We start from the raw sequence: 14,388 nt of genomic DNA, 5'->3' as shown, positions 1-14,388 counted from the left end.
GCTATATTGTATTCACATAAGATCTAGACCTATAAATGCAAAATGTTTATGAGAAATTGCATATGCTTTTCTTCTTTCTTATCAAAACAACATAATGGATTATGCCTTCCCAAAAAGTACAAGTAGTACTTTTGAAAAATTAATATCAGAAATAGTTGTATACCTGAAACTAATGTAAATACTATGTGTTAACTATACTCAAAAGTTTTTCAGAAGAAAAAAAATAGTGGCTCTAGTGGAATAGCTGGAAATAGCCAGATATAATCTTGCCAAATTAAAACATCAACTAAGTCTCTGAATGGTTGAGTCAAGGAAAAAAAAGTTATTTTTCTAAATTCTTTTTAAAATTTTTTTAATGTTTGTTTATTTTTGAAAAAGAGAGCACAAGTGGGGGGAAGAGTAGAGAGAGAGGGAGACACAGATTCTGAAGCAGGCTCCAGGCTCTGAGCTGTCAGCACCTGACTCGGGGTTCAAACTCACAAGCTGTGAGATTATGACCTGAGCCGAAGTTAGATGCTCAACCGACTGAGCCACCCAGGTGCCCCCATTTTTCTGAATTCTTTAACTGCTGTTTTATATTATGCAGGAGGCACAAAGAATCTATAAAATGGCTGCTCAATAAATGTGCTGATATATGCTTCTGAAAAATTTATCAGGATTAAAAAACTACAAGTGTCTGAAATCTGGCTACGTTAACCTGTAAAATTTATTAACCAAAATATCACACTTAGCTCTTCACTATTACACAAGGCCATGAGAAGCCAATAAAATAATGAATAAATAATCTCTGTACTTATTTTTGTAGTGGTACTTACCAAATCTCAAATGGTAGAAATTACTAATTTATATAAAACTTTATAGTAAAAATGAAAAAAAAATCTCAACTTTTAGGTCGTAATAACTTACCTCTTAGAAGTAAATTTTTTTTCCAGATCCTCATTGTGAACCAGTTTTGTATCCCCAAACTGCCATGATGATTGTAGATCACAGCCTACATCAAGCCGGCACTGGTTAAGAGTATCATGTATGAAACTATACTCTCTAGTGTTGGTGCAACAAGGTGACAAGTAAGCTAAAGATAAAGAAAAGGGCAAGTGGTTATTTGACTTTAAAATTACATCTTTGTACATCTACACAATGACATATAACTATAATATCAAAACCAGAAAAATAATATCGGTACAATCCACAGATCTTAAGATTTTATCAGTTTTACATATACTTGTATTTGTGTGTATAGTTCTATGCAATTTTACCATATATATAGATTCATGGCAACCACTATAATCAAGATTCATCACCACAAAGATCTCCCTTACTGTTTTATAAACAGAATCATACTGAAAACCCTATTCCCCTTCTCTGCCTCTAAGTCTTGAAAACTACTCATCTGTTCTCCATATTCTATACCTTTGTCATTTTGAGAATGTTTTGTTAAGTAGAATTTTGTATTTGTGACCTATGGACATTGGCTTTTTTCATTCAAGATAATCCCTTTGAGATCCAACTAAGTTGTTATTTCAGTAGATGGTTTCTTTTTATTGCTAAGTATTCCATGGTATGGATGTACCATAGTCTAACCATCCACTCACTGTAAACCTAGGTGGTAGCCAATTTTTGGCTATTCTAAATAAGGCTGCTATGAACATTTGTGTATGGTTTTTGTGTGGACCTAAGTTTTCACTTCTCTGGGATATGCCCAAAAGTGCAATTTCTGGGTTGTATGATACTTGCACGTTTGGTGTTTTTAAGAAACTATCAAACTGTTTTTCAAAGAGTGGCTGAGCTATCTTACATTTCCACTGGTTATATGACTGATTTGGTTTCTCCATATCTTTGCTAACATTTGGCATTGTTATTCTTTTAATTTTAGCTGTTTCATCAAATGAGTAGTGGTATCTTATTGTGGTTTCCATTTCCTTAATGGCTATGATGTTGAACATCTTTTTATATGCTCATTTGCTGTCTGTACATCCTCTTTAGTAAAATGTCTGTTCATGTTTTTTTCCTTACTATTGGAATGTCTTTTTCTTACTATTGAATTTGCAAAGCACTTTACATGTTCAAGATCTGAGTTCTTCTCAGATACATGATTTACAAGTGTTGACGAGGACGTGGAGAAAAAGGAACCCTTGTGCACTGTTGGCGGGAATGTTAGTTCTTCAAAAAATTAAAAACAGAAATACCATACGATTCAGTAATTCCACTACTGGGTTTTTACCCCCCAAAATGAAAACACAATGTGAAAAGATACATGAACCCCTATGTTTAGCACATCATTATTTGCAATAGCCAAGGTATGGAAGAAGCCCAAGTGTCCAATTATAGATGAGTGGATAAAGATGTGGTATATAGGGGTGCTTGGGTGGCTCAGTCGGTTGAGTGTCTGACTTCGGCTCACGTCATGATCTCAGAGCTCATGGGTTCCAGCCCCGCGTTGGGCTCTGTGATGACAGCTCATAGCCTGGAGCTGCTTTAGATTCTGTGTCTCCTCTGCCCTTCCCCAGCTCACGCTCTGTCTCTCTTTCAAAAAAAAAAAACCATTAAAATTTTTTTTAAAAAGCTGTGGTATATATATTTACAATTTAATATTACTCAGTCACAAAAAAAGGATAAGATCTTGCCATTTGCAACAACATGGATGGACCTAGAGGATATTATGCTACATGAAATAAGTCAGAAAGAGAAAAAACAAATACCATATGATTTCACTTATATGTGGAAAATAAAAAACAAAAAGTAAAAATCAGACCCATAAATAGAAAAACTGATGGTTGCCTGAGGGAAGGGGGGGTGGAAGGAAGAGCAAAATGGGTAAAGGGGAGTAGATATGGGTTTCTCATTATGGAATAAATAAGTCATGGGGAGAAAAGGTACAGCATAGGGAATATAGTCAATGGTACTTAACAGTGTTGAACATTGTATGGTGACAGATAGTAGCTACACTTGTCGGGAGCACAGCATAATGTAGAGTTGTTGAATCACTATGCTGTACACCTGAAACTAATGTAACATTGTGTGTCAACTATACTTAAAACAAAAAAACAAAACCCTACCTTTTCTCCCACTAAGCTTGTCTTTTCACTTACCTAACAGTCTTTTACAAAAATTTTTAATTGTGATGAAGCCAATTTATCAACTTTTCCTTTTTTTTTTTAAAGTTTATTTTTTTTTTTAGTAATCTCTATACCCAGTGTGGGGCTCAAATTTATATACCTTGTGCTTTTGACATCACTTCTGAGAACTGTTCTAGATTCTTCAGATATTCTGTCATGTTTTCTTCTAAAAATTTTAGTTTCACATTTTCCATTTAAACCCATGATTCTTTTTCCACGATTTTAGTTTCAAGTAATCTCTACATCCAGTTTGGGGCTTGAACTCACAATCTTGAGATCAAGAGTCGCATGATCTACAAAATGAGCCAGCCAGGCCCCACCCATGATTCAACTGTAATTATGTTTTGTGTGAAGTAGGGAGAAGTTCATTTTCTTGCCTATGGATGCTGTCCAATTGCTCCAGCAATATCTGATGAAAAGACTACCTTTCCTCCATTGAATATACTTTCATAAAAATTAATTGAAAGAAAATCAAACAAGCGTATTAATGTGGGTTTATTTCTGGAGTCTCTATTCTGTTCCACTCATGTCTATTCTTCTGCCAATGCTACGCTGTCTTGATTACTGTAGCTACAGAGTAAGCTTTTAGTATTGAGCAGAGTAATTACACTTTGTGTTTCTACTTCAAAATTGTTTAAGCTATTCTAGTTTCTTTGCCTTTTCATGCAAATTTGAGAATAAATTTATTTACAAAAAGACTTGCTGGGATTTTGAGAGAAATGGCAATAAATCTAAATTTGCGGAGAACTGACATCTTCATTATGCTGAGTCTTCTAATCCATGAATGTAAGTACACCTCCCCAGTAACAGATTCTCTGATTTCTTTCATCAGCATTTATTGTTTAAAGCATAAAAACACCATACATGTTTTTGTTAGACTTCTACATATGTATTTCATGTTTTGAGCTATTATAAATGGCATTATGTTTGATATTCGTGTTAATTTTCATGTGCCCCTTGCTAATCTATAAAAATTTAACTGATTTCTTCCATTTTTTAAAAATTGAGACATAGCTGAGTTGGTATACAATAATATATTAGTTTCAGGTATACAACATAGTGATTCAACAATTATATACTTTACAAAATGCTCACCACAATAAGTATAGTTACCATATGTCACCATCCAAAGTCACTACAATATTATTAATTATATCCCCTAGACTGTATTTCTCATTCCCATGACTTAACTTATAACTGGAAGTTTGTACTTCCTAATCCCCTTCACTTACTTTGCCCATTCCCCCAACTTCTCTCCCCTCTGGCTACCCTTAGTTTCTTTTCTGTATTTATGAGTCTATTTCTGCTTTTTTCTTGTTCACTTGTTCTGTGTTTTAGATTCCACATGTTAAGTGAAATCATATGGTATTTGTGTTTTTCTAAGTTATTTCACACAGTATAATACCCTCTAGGTCCATCCATGTTGTCACAAATGGCAAGATTTTATTCTTTTTTATGGCTAATATTCCTGTGTGTATGTGTGTGTGTGCACATATACTCCATCTTCTTTATCCATTCAACCATGTATGGACACTTAGTTGCTTCTATGATTTTTGTATTTTAATCATGCATCCAGTGACCTTGCTGGACTTACTAGTTGGGGACTTTTTTTTTTTTTTTTAAATTCCTTGGGTTTCCCTACGTTATCTTCAAACAGAAAGTTTTATTTCTTCTTTTCCAATCTCTGTTTTTAAATCAATTTCATTCACTTTTTGCACTGGCTACAATTTCCAGCACTATGTTGATAAGAATGGTAAATGAGAATGTTCTTGCCTTCTTCTCTTACAGAGAAAACTTCAGTTGTTCATCATTAAGTGTGATGTTAGCTACAGTCATTTTTAATATACTCCTTATCAAGTTGAGGAAACTGCCCTGTTCTTAGTCTGCTGGGTCTTTGTCATGAGTGTTGAAACTTGTCAAATGCTTTCTTTGCATTAATTAATATGATTATGCAATTGTTCTCTATCCTGCAAATATAGATTCACTTTCAAATACAAAACCAGGCTTGCATCCCTCAAATAAATTTTCTTTGGTACTGTGGTCTAATTCATTTTATATACAGTGCTGTTGAATTCGCTTATATTTTGTATAAGATTTCTGCACCAATATTCATGATGGATATTGGCATGTGTTGTTCTTTTTTTGTATTGCATTTGTCTGCTTGTAATATCATAAAATTATTTTCTATTTTCTGGAAGAGGTTCTGTGGAATTTGTATTAACTCTTTTTTAAATGTATAGCATTCTGGGGCATCTGCGTGGCTCAGTCGGTTGAGTGTCCTACTTCAGCTCAGGTCATGATCTCATGGTTCATGAGTTTGAGCCCTGTGTTGTGCCCGCCGCTGCCGGTGCAGAGCTCACTTCATATCCTCTGTCCCCCTCTCTCTCTGCTCCTCCCCAGCTTGTGTTCACTCTCTCTCAAAAATAAAATAATTAAATTAATAATTAATTAATTAAATGTTTAGAATTCTCCAGTGAAACCATCTGGGTCTGGAGATTTCTTTTCCAACAATGTTTTGTTACTTTGTAGTTTCGGACAAATGGGTCTATTTCATCTATGTTTATGTAAGTAGATCTGTTCATAGTATTCCCTTATTAACCTTTAATGCTGTGGGTCAGAAGTGATATCCCATTTCATTCCTGATAGTGGTAATTTGTAACATTTGTCCCTTCTGTCAGTCTTGCTAAAGGTTTGTCAAGTTTTTTATTTTTTCAATCAACCAACTTATTTTTCATTGATTTTCCTTCTTTGCTTGTTTTGGGCTTGTTATTCCGTTCTTATTTTCTTAAGGTGGAAGCTGAAGTTACTGTTATGAAATCATTCCTATTTTTAAAAAATTTAATTCCAGAACAGTTAACATACGGTGTTAACATATAGTTTCAGGTGTACAATATAGTGATTCAACAATTCTATACGTTACTCAGTGCTCATCAAGATAAATGTACTCTTAACTTCCCTTCACCTATTTCACCCATCTCTCTACCCACTTCCCCTCTGGTAACCGTCAGTTCTCTATAGTTAAGAGTCTAGTTTTGGCTTGTCTCTCTCTCTCTTTTTTTAATAATTTTTTCAGTGTTTATTTTTGAGAGAGACAGAGTATGAGCAGGGAAGGAGCAGAGAGGAAACAGAGAATCTGAAGCAGGCTCCAGGCTCTGAGCTGTCTGCACAGAGCCAGACAGGAGGCTCAAACTCCTAAACGGAGATTCATGACCTGAGCCAAAGTCGGACACTTACCCGACTGAGCCACCCAGGTGCCCCACTGGCTTGTCTCTTTTTAATTTTGTTCATTAATTTTCTTCAATTCCACATATGAGTGAAATCACATGGTATTTGTCTTTCTCTGACTGACTTATATTGCTTAGCATTATACTCTCTAGATCCATCCATGTTGTTGCAAATGTCGATTTCATTCTTTTTTATGGCTGAATAGTATTCCACTGTGTGTGTGTGTGTGTGTGTGTGTGTGTGTGTGTGTGAGTAAGTGTGTGAGAGAGAGAGAGAGAGAGAGAGAGAGAGTATTCCACATCTTCTTTATCCATTCATCTATCAATGGACATTTGGGCTGCTTCCATAATTTAGCTATTGTGAGTTATACTTCAATAAACACACAGGTTTTTGAATTAGTGTTTTTGTATTCTTTGGATAAATACCCAGTTGTGGAATTACTAGATCATATGAAATCCTTTCTATTTTCTAATGTTAAGTATTCAGTGCTATAAATTTGTTAGCAATGCTTTAGCTGTGTCCCTAAAATTCTGCTATGTTGCATTTTCATTTTGATTCAATGCATTTTATTTCTCTTGAAATCTCATGAATATTTAGAAATGTGTTATTTTCCATGTGTCTTGAGACCTATTACTTTCTATGAATTTCTACTTTGCATATGGTCCAAGAACATATTCTGTATGACTTCAATTCTTTAAATATGGGGAGATGTGTTTCAGGGCCCAACATATTGTCTATCTTGATAAGTGTCAAATGAGCGTTTGAAAAGAATATCTACTCTGCTGTTGTTGGGTGAAGTCATGTATAAATGTCAATTAGATTCTGTTGTTTGATGGTGTCAAGTTCTTCTGTATCTTTGCTGATTTTCTGCCTTAATAGTTCAGTTCTACCAATTGTTGACAGAGGCATACTAAAGTCTCCAGCTGTAAATCTGAATTTGTCCATTTCTTCTTTAATTTCTAATAATTTTGATTCATGCATACTGAAGCTCTGTTGTTTGATGTATACACATTAAGGTTTGCTATGTCTTATGGGTAGATTGACCCTTTCTCTCATCATTATGCAACATCCCTCTTTGTTCCTGGTAATTTTCTTTCCTCAGAATTCTGCTTTATCTCATATGAATAAAGCTAGTCTTGCTTTATTTTGGCTGTTTCCATGGCCTTTCTGCCTATGTTACTTTAAAAAATGTGTATCACTATATCTGCAGTGGATTTATCAACATTATATACTTCAGTCATCTTAAAAAATATATTGTATCAAAAAAAAAAAAAGAAAAAAATATATTGTATCATTCAGGGCCCTTGTTTCTTTCTTCTCAAGTGCACATGGAACATTCTCCTAGATAGCTCACATACTGGGTCACAAAACAGCCCTTCCTAAGTATACAAGAATTGAAATCATACCATGCACATTTTCAGACCATGCTATGAAGCTTGAAATCAACCACAAGAAAAAAGTCTGGAAAACCTTCAAAAGCATGGAGGTTAAAGAACACCCTACTAAAGAATGAATGGGTCAACCAAGCAATTAGAGAAGAAATTAAAAAATATATGGAAACAAATGAAAATGAAAATACAACAATTCAAATGCTTTGGGATGCAGCAAAGGAGGTCCTGAGAGGAAAATACATTACAATCCAGGCCTATCTCAAGAAACAAGAAAAATCCCAAGTACAAAATCTAATAGCACACCTAAAGGAAATAGAAGCAGAACAGCAAAGACACCCCAAACCCAGCAGAAGAAGAGAAATAATAAAGATCAGAGCAGAAATAAACAATATAGAATATAAAAAAACTGTAGAGCAGATCAACGAAACCAAGAGTTGGTTTTTTTGAAAAAATAAACAAAATTGATAAACCTCTAGCCAGGCTTCTCAAAAAGAAAAGGGAGATGACCCAAATAGATAAAATCATGAATGAAAATGGAATTATTATGACCAATCCCTCAGAAATACAAGCAATTATCAGGGAATACTATAAAAAATTATATGCCAACAAACTGGACAACCTGGAAGAAACGGACAAATTCCTAAGCACCCACACACTTCCAAAACTCAAACAGGAAGAAATAGAAAACTTGAACAGACCGATAACCAGTGAAGAAATTGAATCAGTTATCAAAAATCTCCCAACAAATAAGAGTCCAGGATCAGATGGCTTCCCTGGGGAATTCTACCAGACATTTAAAGCAGAGATAATACCTATCCTTCTCAAGCTGTTCCAGAAAATAGAAAGGGAAGGAAAACTTTCAGACTCATTCTCTGAAGCCAGCATTACTTTGATTCCTAAACCAGACAGAGACCCAGCAAAAAAAGAGAACTACAGGCCAATATCCCTGATGAATATGGATGCAAAAATTCTCAATAAGATACTAGAAAATCAAATTCAACAGCATATAAAAAGAATTATTCACCATGATCAAATGGGATTCATTCCTGGGCTGCAAGGCTGGTTCAATATTCGCAAATCAATCAATGTGATACATCACATTAATAAAAGAAAAGAAAAGAACCATATGATCTTGTCAATTGATGCAGAAAAAGCATTTGACAAAATTCAGCATCCTTTCTTAATAAAAACCCTCGAGAAAGTCAGGATAGAAGGAACATACTTGAACATCATAAAAGCCATTTATGAGAAGCCCACAGCTAATATCATTCTCAATGGGGAAAAACTGAGAGCTTTCCCCCTGAGATCAGGAACACGACAGGGATATCCACCCTCACCGCTGTTGTTTAACATAGTGTTGGAAGAGCTAGCATCAGCAATCAGATAACAAAAGGAAATCAAAGGCATCAAAATTGGCAAAGATGAAGTTAAGCTTTCACTTTTTGCAGATGATATGATATTATACATGGAAAACCCAACAGACTCCACCAAAAGTCTACTAGAACTGATGTATGAATTCAGCAAAGTCGCAGGATACAAAATCAATGTACAGAAATCAGTTGCATTCTTATACACTAATAATGAGGCAACAGAAAGACAAAAAAAGAAACTGATCCCATTCACAATTGCACCAAGAATCATAAAATACCTAGGAATAAACCTAACCAAAGATGTAAAAGATCTGTATGCTGAAAACTATAGAAAGCTAAGGAAGGAAATTGAAGAAGATATAAAGAAATGGAAAAACATTCCACGCTCATGGATTGGAAGAATAAATATTGTTAAAATGTCAATACTACCCAAAGCTATCTACACATTCAATGGAATCCCAATCAAAATTGCACCAGCATTCTTCTTGAAGCTAGAACAAGCAATCCTAAAATTTATATGGAACCACAAAAGGCCCTGAATAGCCAAAGTAATTTTGAAGAAGAAGACCAAAGCAGGAGGCATCACAATCCCAGACATTAGCCTCTACTAAAAAGCTGTAATCATCAAGACAGCATGGTATTAGCACAAAAACAGACACAAAGACCAATGGAATAGAATAGAGACTCCAGAATTGGACCCACAAAAGTATGGCCAACCTAATCTTTGACAAAGCAGGAAAGACTATCCAATCTACTAAAAAGCTGTAATCATCAAGACAGCATGGTATTAGCACAAAAACAGACACAAAGACCAATGGAATAGAATAGAGACTCCAGAATTGGACCCACAAAAGTATGGCCAACCTAATCTTTGACAAAGCAGGAAAGACTATCCAATGGAAAAAAGACAGTCTCTTTAACAAATGGTGATGGGAGAACTGGACAGCAACATGCAGAAGAATGAAACTAGACCACTTTCTTACACCATTCACAAAAATAAACTCAAAATGGATAAAGGACCTGAATGTGAGACAGGAAACCATAAAAACCCTAGAAGAAAAAGCAGGAAAAAAACCTCCCTGACCTCAGCCGCAGCAATTTCGTAGTTGACACATCTCCAAAGGCAAGGGAATTAAAAGCAAAAATGAACTATTGGAACCTCATGAAGATAATAAGCTTCTGCACTACAAAGGAAACAATCAACAAAACTAAAAGGCAACCGATGGAATGGGAAAAGATATTTGCAAATGACATATCGGACAAAGGGCTAGTATCCAAAATCTATAAAGAACTCACCAAACTCCACACCCGAAAAACAAATAATCCAGTGAAGAAATGGGCAGAAAACACGAATAGACACTTCTCTAGAGAAGACATCCAGATGGCCAACAGGCACATGAAAAGATGCTCAACGTTGCTCCTCATCAGGGAAATACAAATCAAAACCATACTCAGATACCACCTCACACCAGTCAGAGTGGCCAAAATGAACAAATCAGGAGACTATAGATGCTGGAGAGGATGTGGAGAAACAGGACCCTCTTGCACTGTTGGTGGGAATGCAAATTGGTGCAGCCATTCTGGAAAATAGTGTGGAGCTTGCTCAAAAAATTAAAAATAGATCTACCCTATGACCCAGCAATAGCACTGCTAGGAATTTACCCAAGGGATACAGGAGTGCTAATGCATAGGGGCACCTGTACCCCAATGTTTACAGCAGCACTTTTAACAAGAGCCAAATTATGGAAAGAGCCTAAATGTCTATCAACTGATGAATGGATAAACAAATTGTGGTTTATATACACAATGGAATACTACGTGGCAATGAGAAAGAATGAAATATGACCTTTTGTGGCAACGTGGATGGAACTGGAGAATGTTATGCTAAGTGAAATAAGTCACATAGAGAAAGACAGATACTGTATGTTTTCACTCTTATGTGTATCCTGAGAAATTTAACAGAAGACCATGGGGGAGGAGAACTCCCCCATTGACTCTAAAAAAGTTAGAGAGGGAGGGAGCCAAACCATAGGAGACTCTTGAAAACTGAGAACAATCTGAGGGTTGATGGGGGGTAGAAGGGAGGGTAGGGTGGGTGATGGGTATTGAGGAGGGCACCTGCTGGGATGAGCACTGGGTGTTGTATGGAAACCAATGTAACAATAAATTTCATATTAAAAAAAAATAAATAAAAATATATTGTGTCAACCCGTTTTTTTAATTGGTATATATCATTTACACTTAATATAATTGGTATGTTAGGGCTTAAGCCTGCCATTTATCTGTTTTTCCTCCACTGTTCAATTCTTGATTTCATTTTCCTGACTTCCTATGGGTTACTCAAACATTTAAAAAAATCCATTTTGATCTATTTTTATAAAAATCTTTTAATTCTGATGTAACTGTAGATTCACATGTAGTTGTAATATATAATACAGAAAGCACCTATATTCCCATTCGCCCAGTTCCTTCCAAAGGTAACATCTCACTTTAAAATTATTTCCTCTATATACACTGAGAATCACATCAGAGAATGTTACAACTTTTTTTCCAACTGTCAAACATAATTATAAAACTCAAGAGAAGGATGGCTCATTATATTTCCCTGTATTTTGAATCTTTCCTTAATTCCTAATGTTCCCAGCTTCCTTCTTCTGTTGCTTTGTTTAGAGAACTTTGTTCAGCCATTCTTTCAGCCATGTGTTGATGAAAAAATTTTAATTTACTTCATCTGAAAATGTCTACTTCATTTCTATTCCTGAAGGATATTTTTGCCAGGGATAGAACTATGGGTTGACAGTTCTTCTCCTTCTATACTTAAATGTTATGCCACCTCCTCTAGGCTCCATGGTTTCTAATGAAAAATCTTCTGTCATTCAAAAAAATTTTCCCCTATAGGGGCACCTGGCTGGCTCAGTTGGTTGAAGCACATGACTCTTACTCTTGGGAGTCATGAGCTCAAGCCCCCTGTTGGGCATAGAGTTTACTTAAAAATTTTTTTTTCCCTTATAGATATGTGGTTGCTCTAGTTGCTTTCAAGATTTTTCTGTCCTTAGTCTTCAGAAGTTTGATTATGCTGTGCTATAGCATGGACTTTTTGGGTTTATGGAACCTTCAGCCTTTTGACTATGCAGGTTTATGCCCTTTGCCAAATTTGGGAAATTTTTTAGCCAATATTCCTTCAAGTACTTTTCTACACTCTTTCTCTTCTTCTTTGGGGACACTGAGGACAAAGATGTTAAATCTTATATTATTGTTCCACACATTCCTGAAGCTCTGGTATTTTTTTCTGTGTGTGCATGTGTACGTTCTCCCGTGTCATTCAGGCTGAGTAATTTTTTGTTGAGATTTTCTATTTTTTCATTTGTTTCAAGAGTGTTCATAGTTGCTTACTGAAACACCATTATAATGGCTGCCTTAAGAGCCTTGTCAGATTAATTCCAACATCTGTTTCATCAGAGTATTGGCATCTATGGATTACTTTGTCTCATTCAAGTTGATATTTTTCCTGGTTGGTAGAAAATGAGTGATTTCAAAAAATTTTATTTTGGTCATTTTGGATATTGTTAAGATATTCTGGATCATATTTAATCTTGGGTTTTACCAAGCCTCTACTGAAATTGAGCTAACAGGGGAAACTGCCAGTAAGAAAAGGGAGGGACTGATTTCTTTACCACCAGATTGGACTGAAATCCTGGCTCCCTAAAGAGTCTCCAACAACACTGTGTGTGGGGGGGGGGGGGGGGGTGCTTTGTTACCATGAGAAAGGGGTAGAAGTCACTGCTCCTGACTCAGCCTCCAATGACAATGTGGGAAAGGGACAGGTGTTTTGTAACTAACAGGTGTGATAGCAGTCCAGGCTCCATACTTGGTCTTCATGGACTCTATTCCAAGTGAGAAGGGGTGGCTCATCACCACAGGGCAGGGATGGAAAACCACTGACACTGCAGGGGAGGGGATGCCAGGGAGGGGAACCTGTTACTGCCATGAAGGGGAGAGGAGTGGATAGAAGTCTAAGCCCTCCACTTAGCTTTTGCTAACAAAGGTGTACCGACTATATTTCCCCCCCTAGTTTTTTGTAGGAATAAGGGATATACTGTCAAATAAGTTTCTATTTTTCTATGATGTGCCCTTCCTAGTCCTTTTCAAGGGAGAAGACACTTTTCTTGGGGCTTTCTGTGTCTATTCCAGCTGGTATTCCTGGACTGTTGGCATATGATCTGAGACATGGAGGAAACACAAACATAAAATCCAGAGAACTTACTGCAGTGACATTCCTTGAGTCCCAGGGTTTTTAAGTGGTCCATCTTCTCTACACCTTCCAAAGTCTTCTACTATTTGTTTTGTGTATAATGTCCAGCAATTTTAAGTGTACTTAGTGAAAGGGATAGGAGTCATGTCTGTTTCATTGTGTGTGAACCAAAGGTACATGTGTGTTTAAGGAATTAAAGGCATGACTTCATCTAATTTTATATAGTCAAAACAGAAGATGAACACAAACTAAGAATCAGAAAAATGCAGTAATAGTTATAAAATAACCCCGCCTTCCTTGGAAATAGTAAATATTACCTTTCCCAGCTGCCCTCCTGATCTTGGGAATAGTGAATTTCTTCAAAGGATTGACTTCTACACCAGCAAGTAATAAAGGCTCACTGGTTGAGTTCATTTTCCATAGTGTCTTGTGTTTAGCAATATCTTTCATTTCCATTTTGTTGGTGGCCTAAAATCAACCCGAAATTATTAAACAAAAGGTCAATTAATAAGTAAGAGGCAATGGCAGTAAAACTTTAAAATTTCTTACATGGAATTGAACACACTGTCTTGGTCACACTCACAACAGTTTCCAATCACAATTTGTCAGGTCACCCAAAATAAAAAATTAACAGCTTTAGCTTTTACATAATGTTTTAAATATTTATTTTGTTAGCTTCTAATAAACCTTTTCTCTGTAATTTATAAAACTGTAATGGGGTAACTAAAAGTGTGTGTTCCTGAAAAGTTTAATAACTTCCAAACAATTAAAAAAAATGTTTATTTAATTTTGATGGGGTAGGGACAGAGAGAGAAGGAGACAGAGGATCTGAAGCAGGCTCTATGCTGATGGCAGTGAGCCCAATGTGGAGCTCAAACTCACGGACTGTGAGTCATTACCTGAGCTGACACCAGATGCTCAACTGACTGAGCCACCCAGTCACCTCTGAACAACAATTTTTTATTAACATTTGGTAAAATTCTTGCCAAATACTATGTTTTTAAAAAGCATTTTGTCTATACACTTCTGTGAAC

At 35.9% G+C, this 14,388-nt stretch overlaps 1 protein-coding gene across 4 annotated transcripts in view; it reads right to left on the bottom strand.

Moving 5' to 3' along the window:
* Positions 1–14,388, bottom strand: part of TEX15 (testis expressed 15, meiosis and synapsis associated) — an 84,808-nt gene that overhangs the window by 50,274 nt on the left and 20,146 nt on the right. For all 4 annotated transcript variants that reach the window (XM_078445416.2, XM_078445418.2, XM_078445417.2 and 1 more), the window contains exons 2-3: positions 13,672–13,822; positions 907–1,072 (exon numbers count right to left, since the gene is read on the bottom strand). In XM_078445416.2, coding sequence (XP_078301542.2) covers positions 907–1,072; positions 13,672–13,810 — 305 coding nt within the window. In that variant the 5' untranslated portion in view covers positions 13,811–13,822. The remainder of the gene's footprint in view (positions 1–906; positions 1,073–13,671; positions 13,823–14,388) is intronic.

This window comes from Panthera onca, chromosome B1, assembly GCF_046562875.1.
Source record: "Panthera onca isolate mPanOnc1 chromosome B1, mPanOnc1 haplotype 2, whole genome shotgun sequence".
Classification (NCBI taxonomy): domain Eukaryota; kingdom Metazoa; phylum Chordata; class Mammalia; order Carnivora; family Felidae; genus Panthera; species Panthera onca.
The sequence above is the reverse complement of the archived record's forward strand: the minus strand, read 5'-3'. Positions and strand labels throughout refer to the sequence as shown.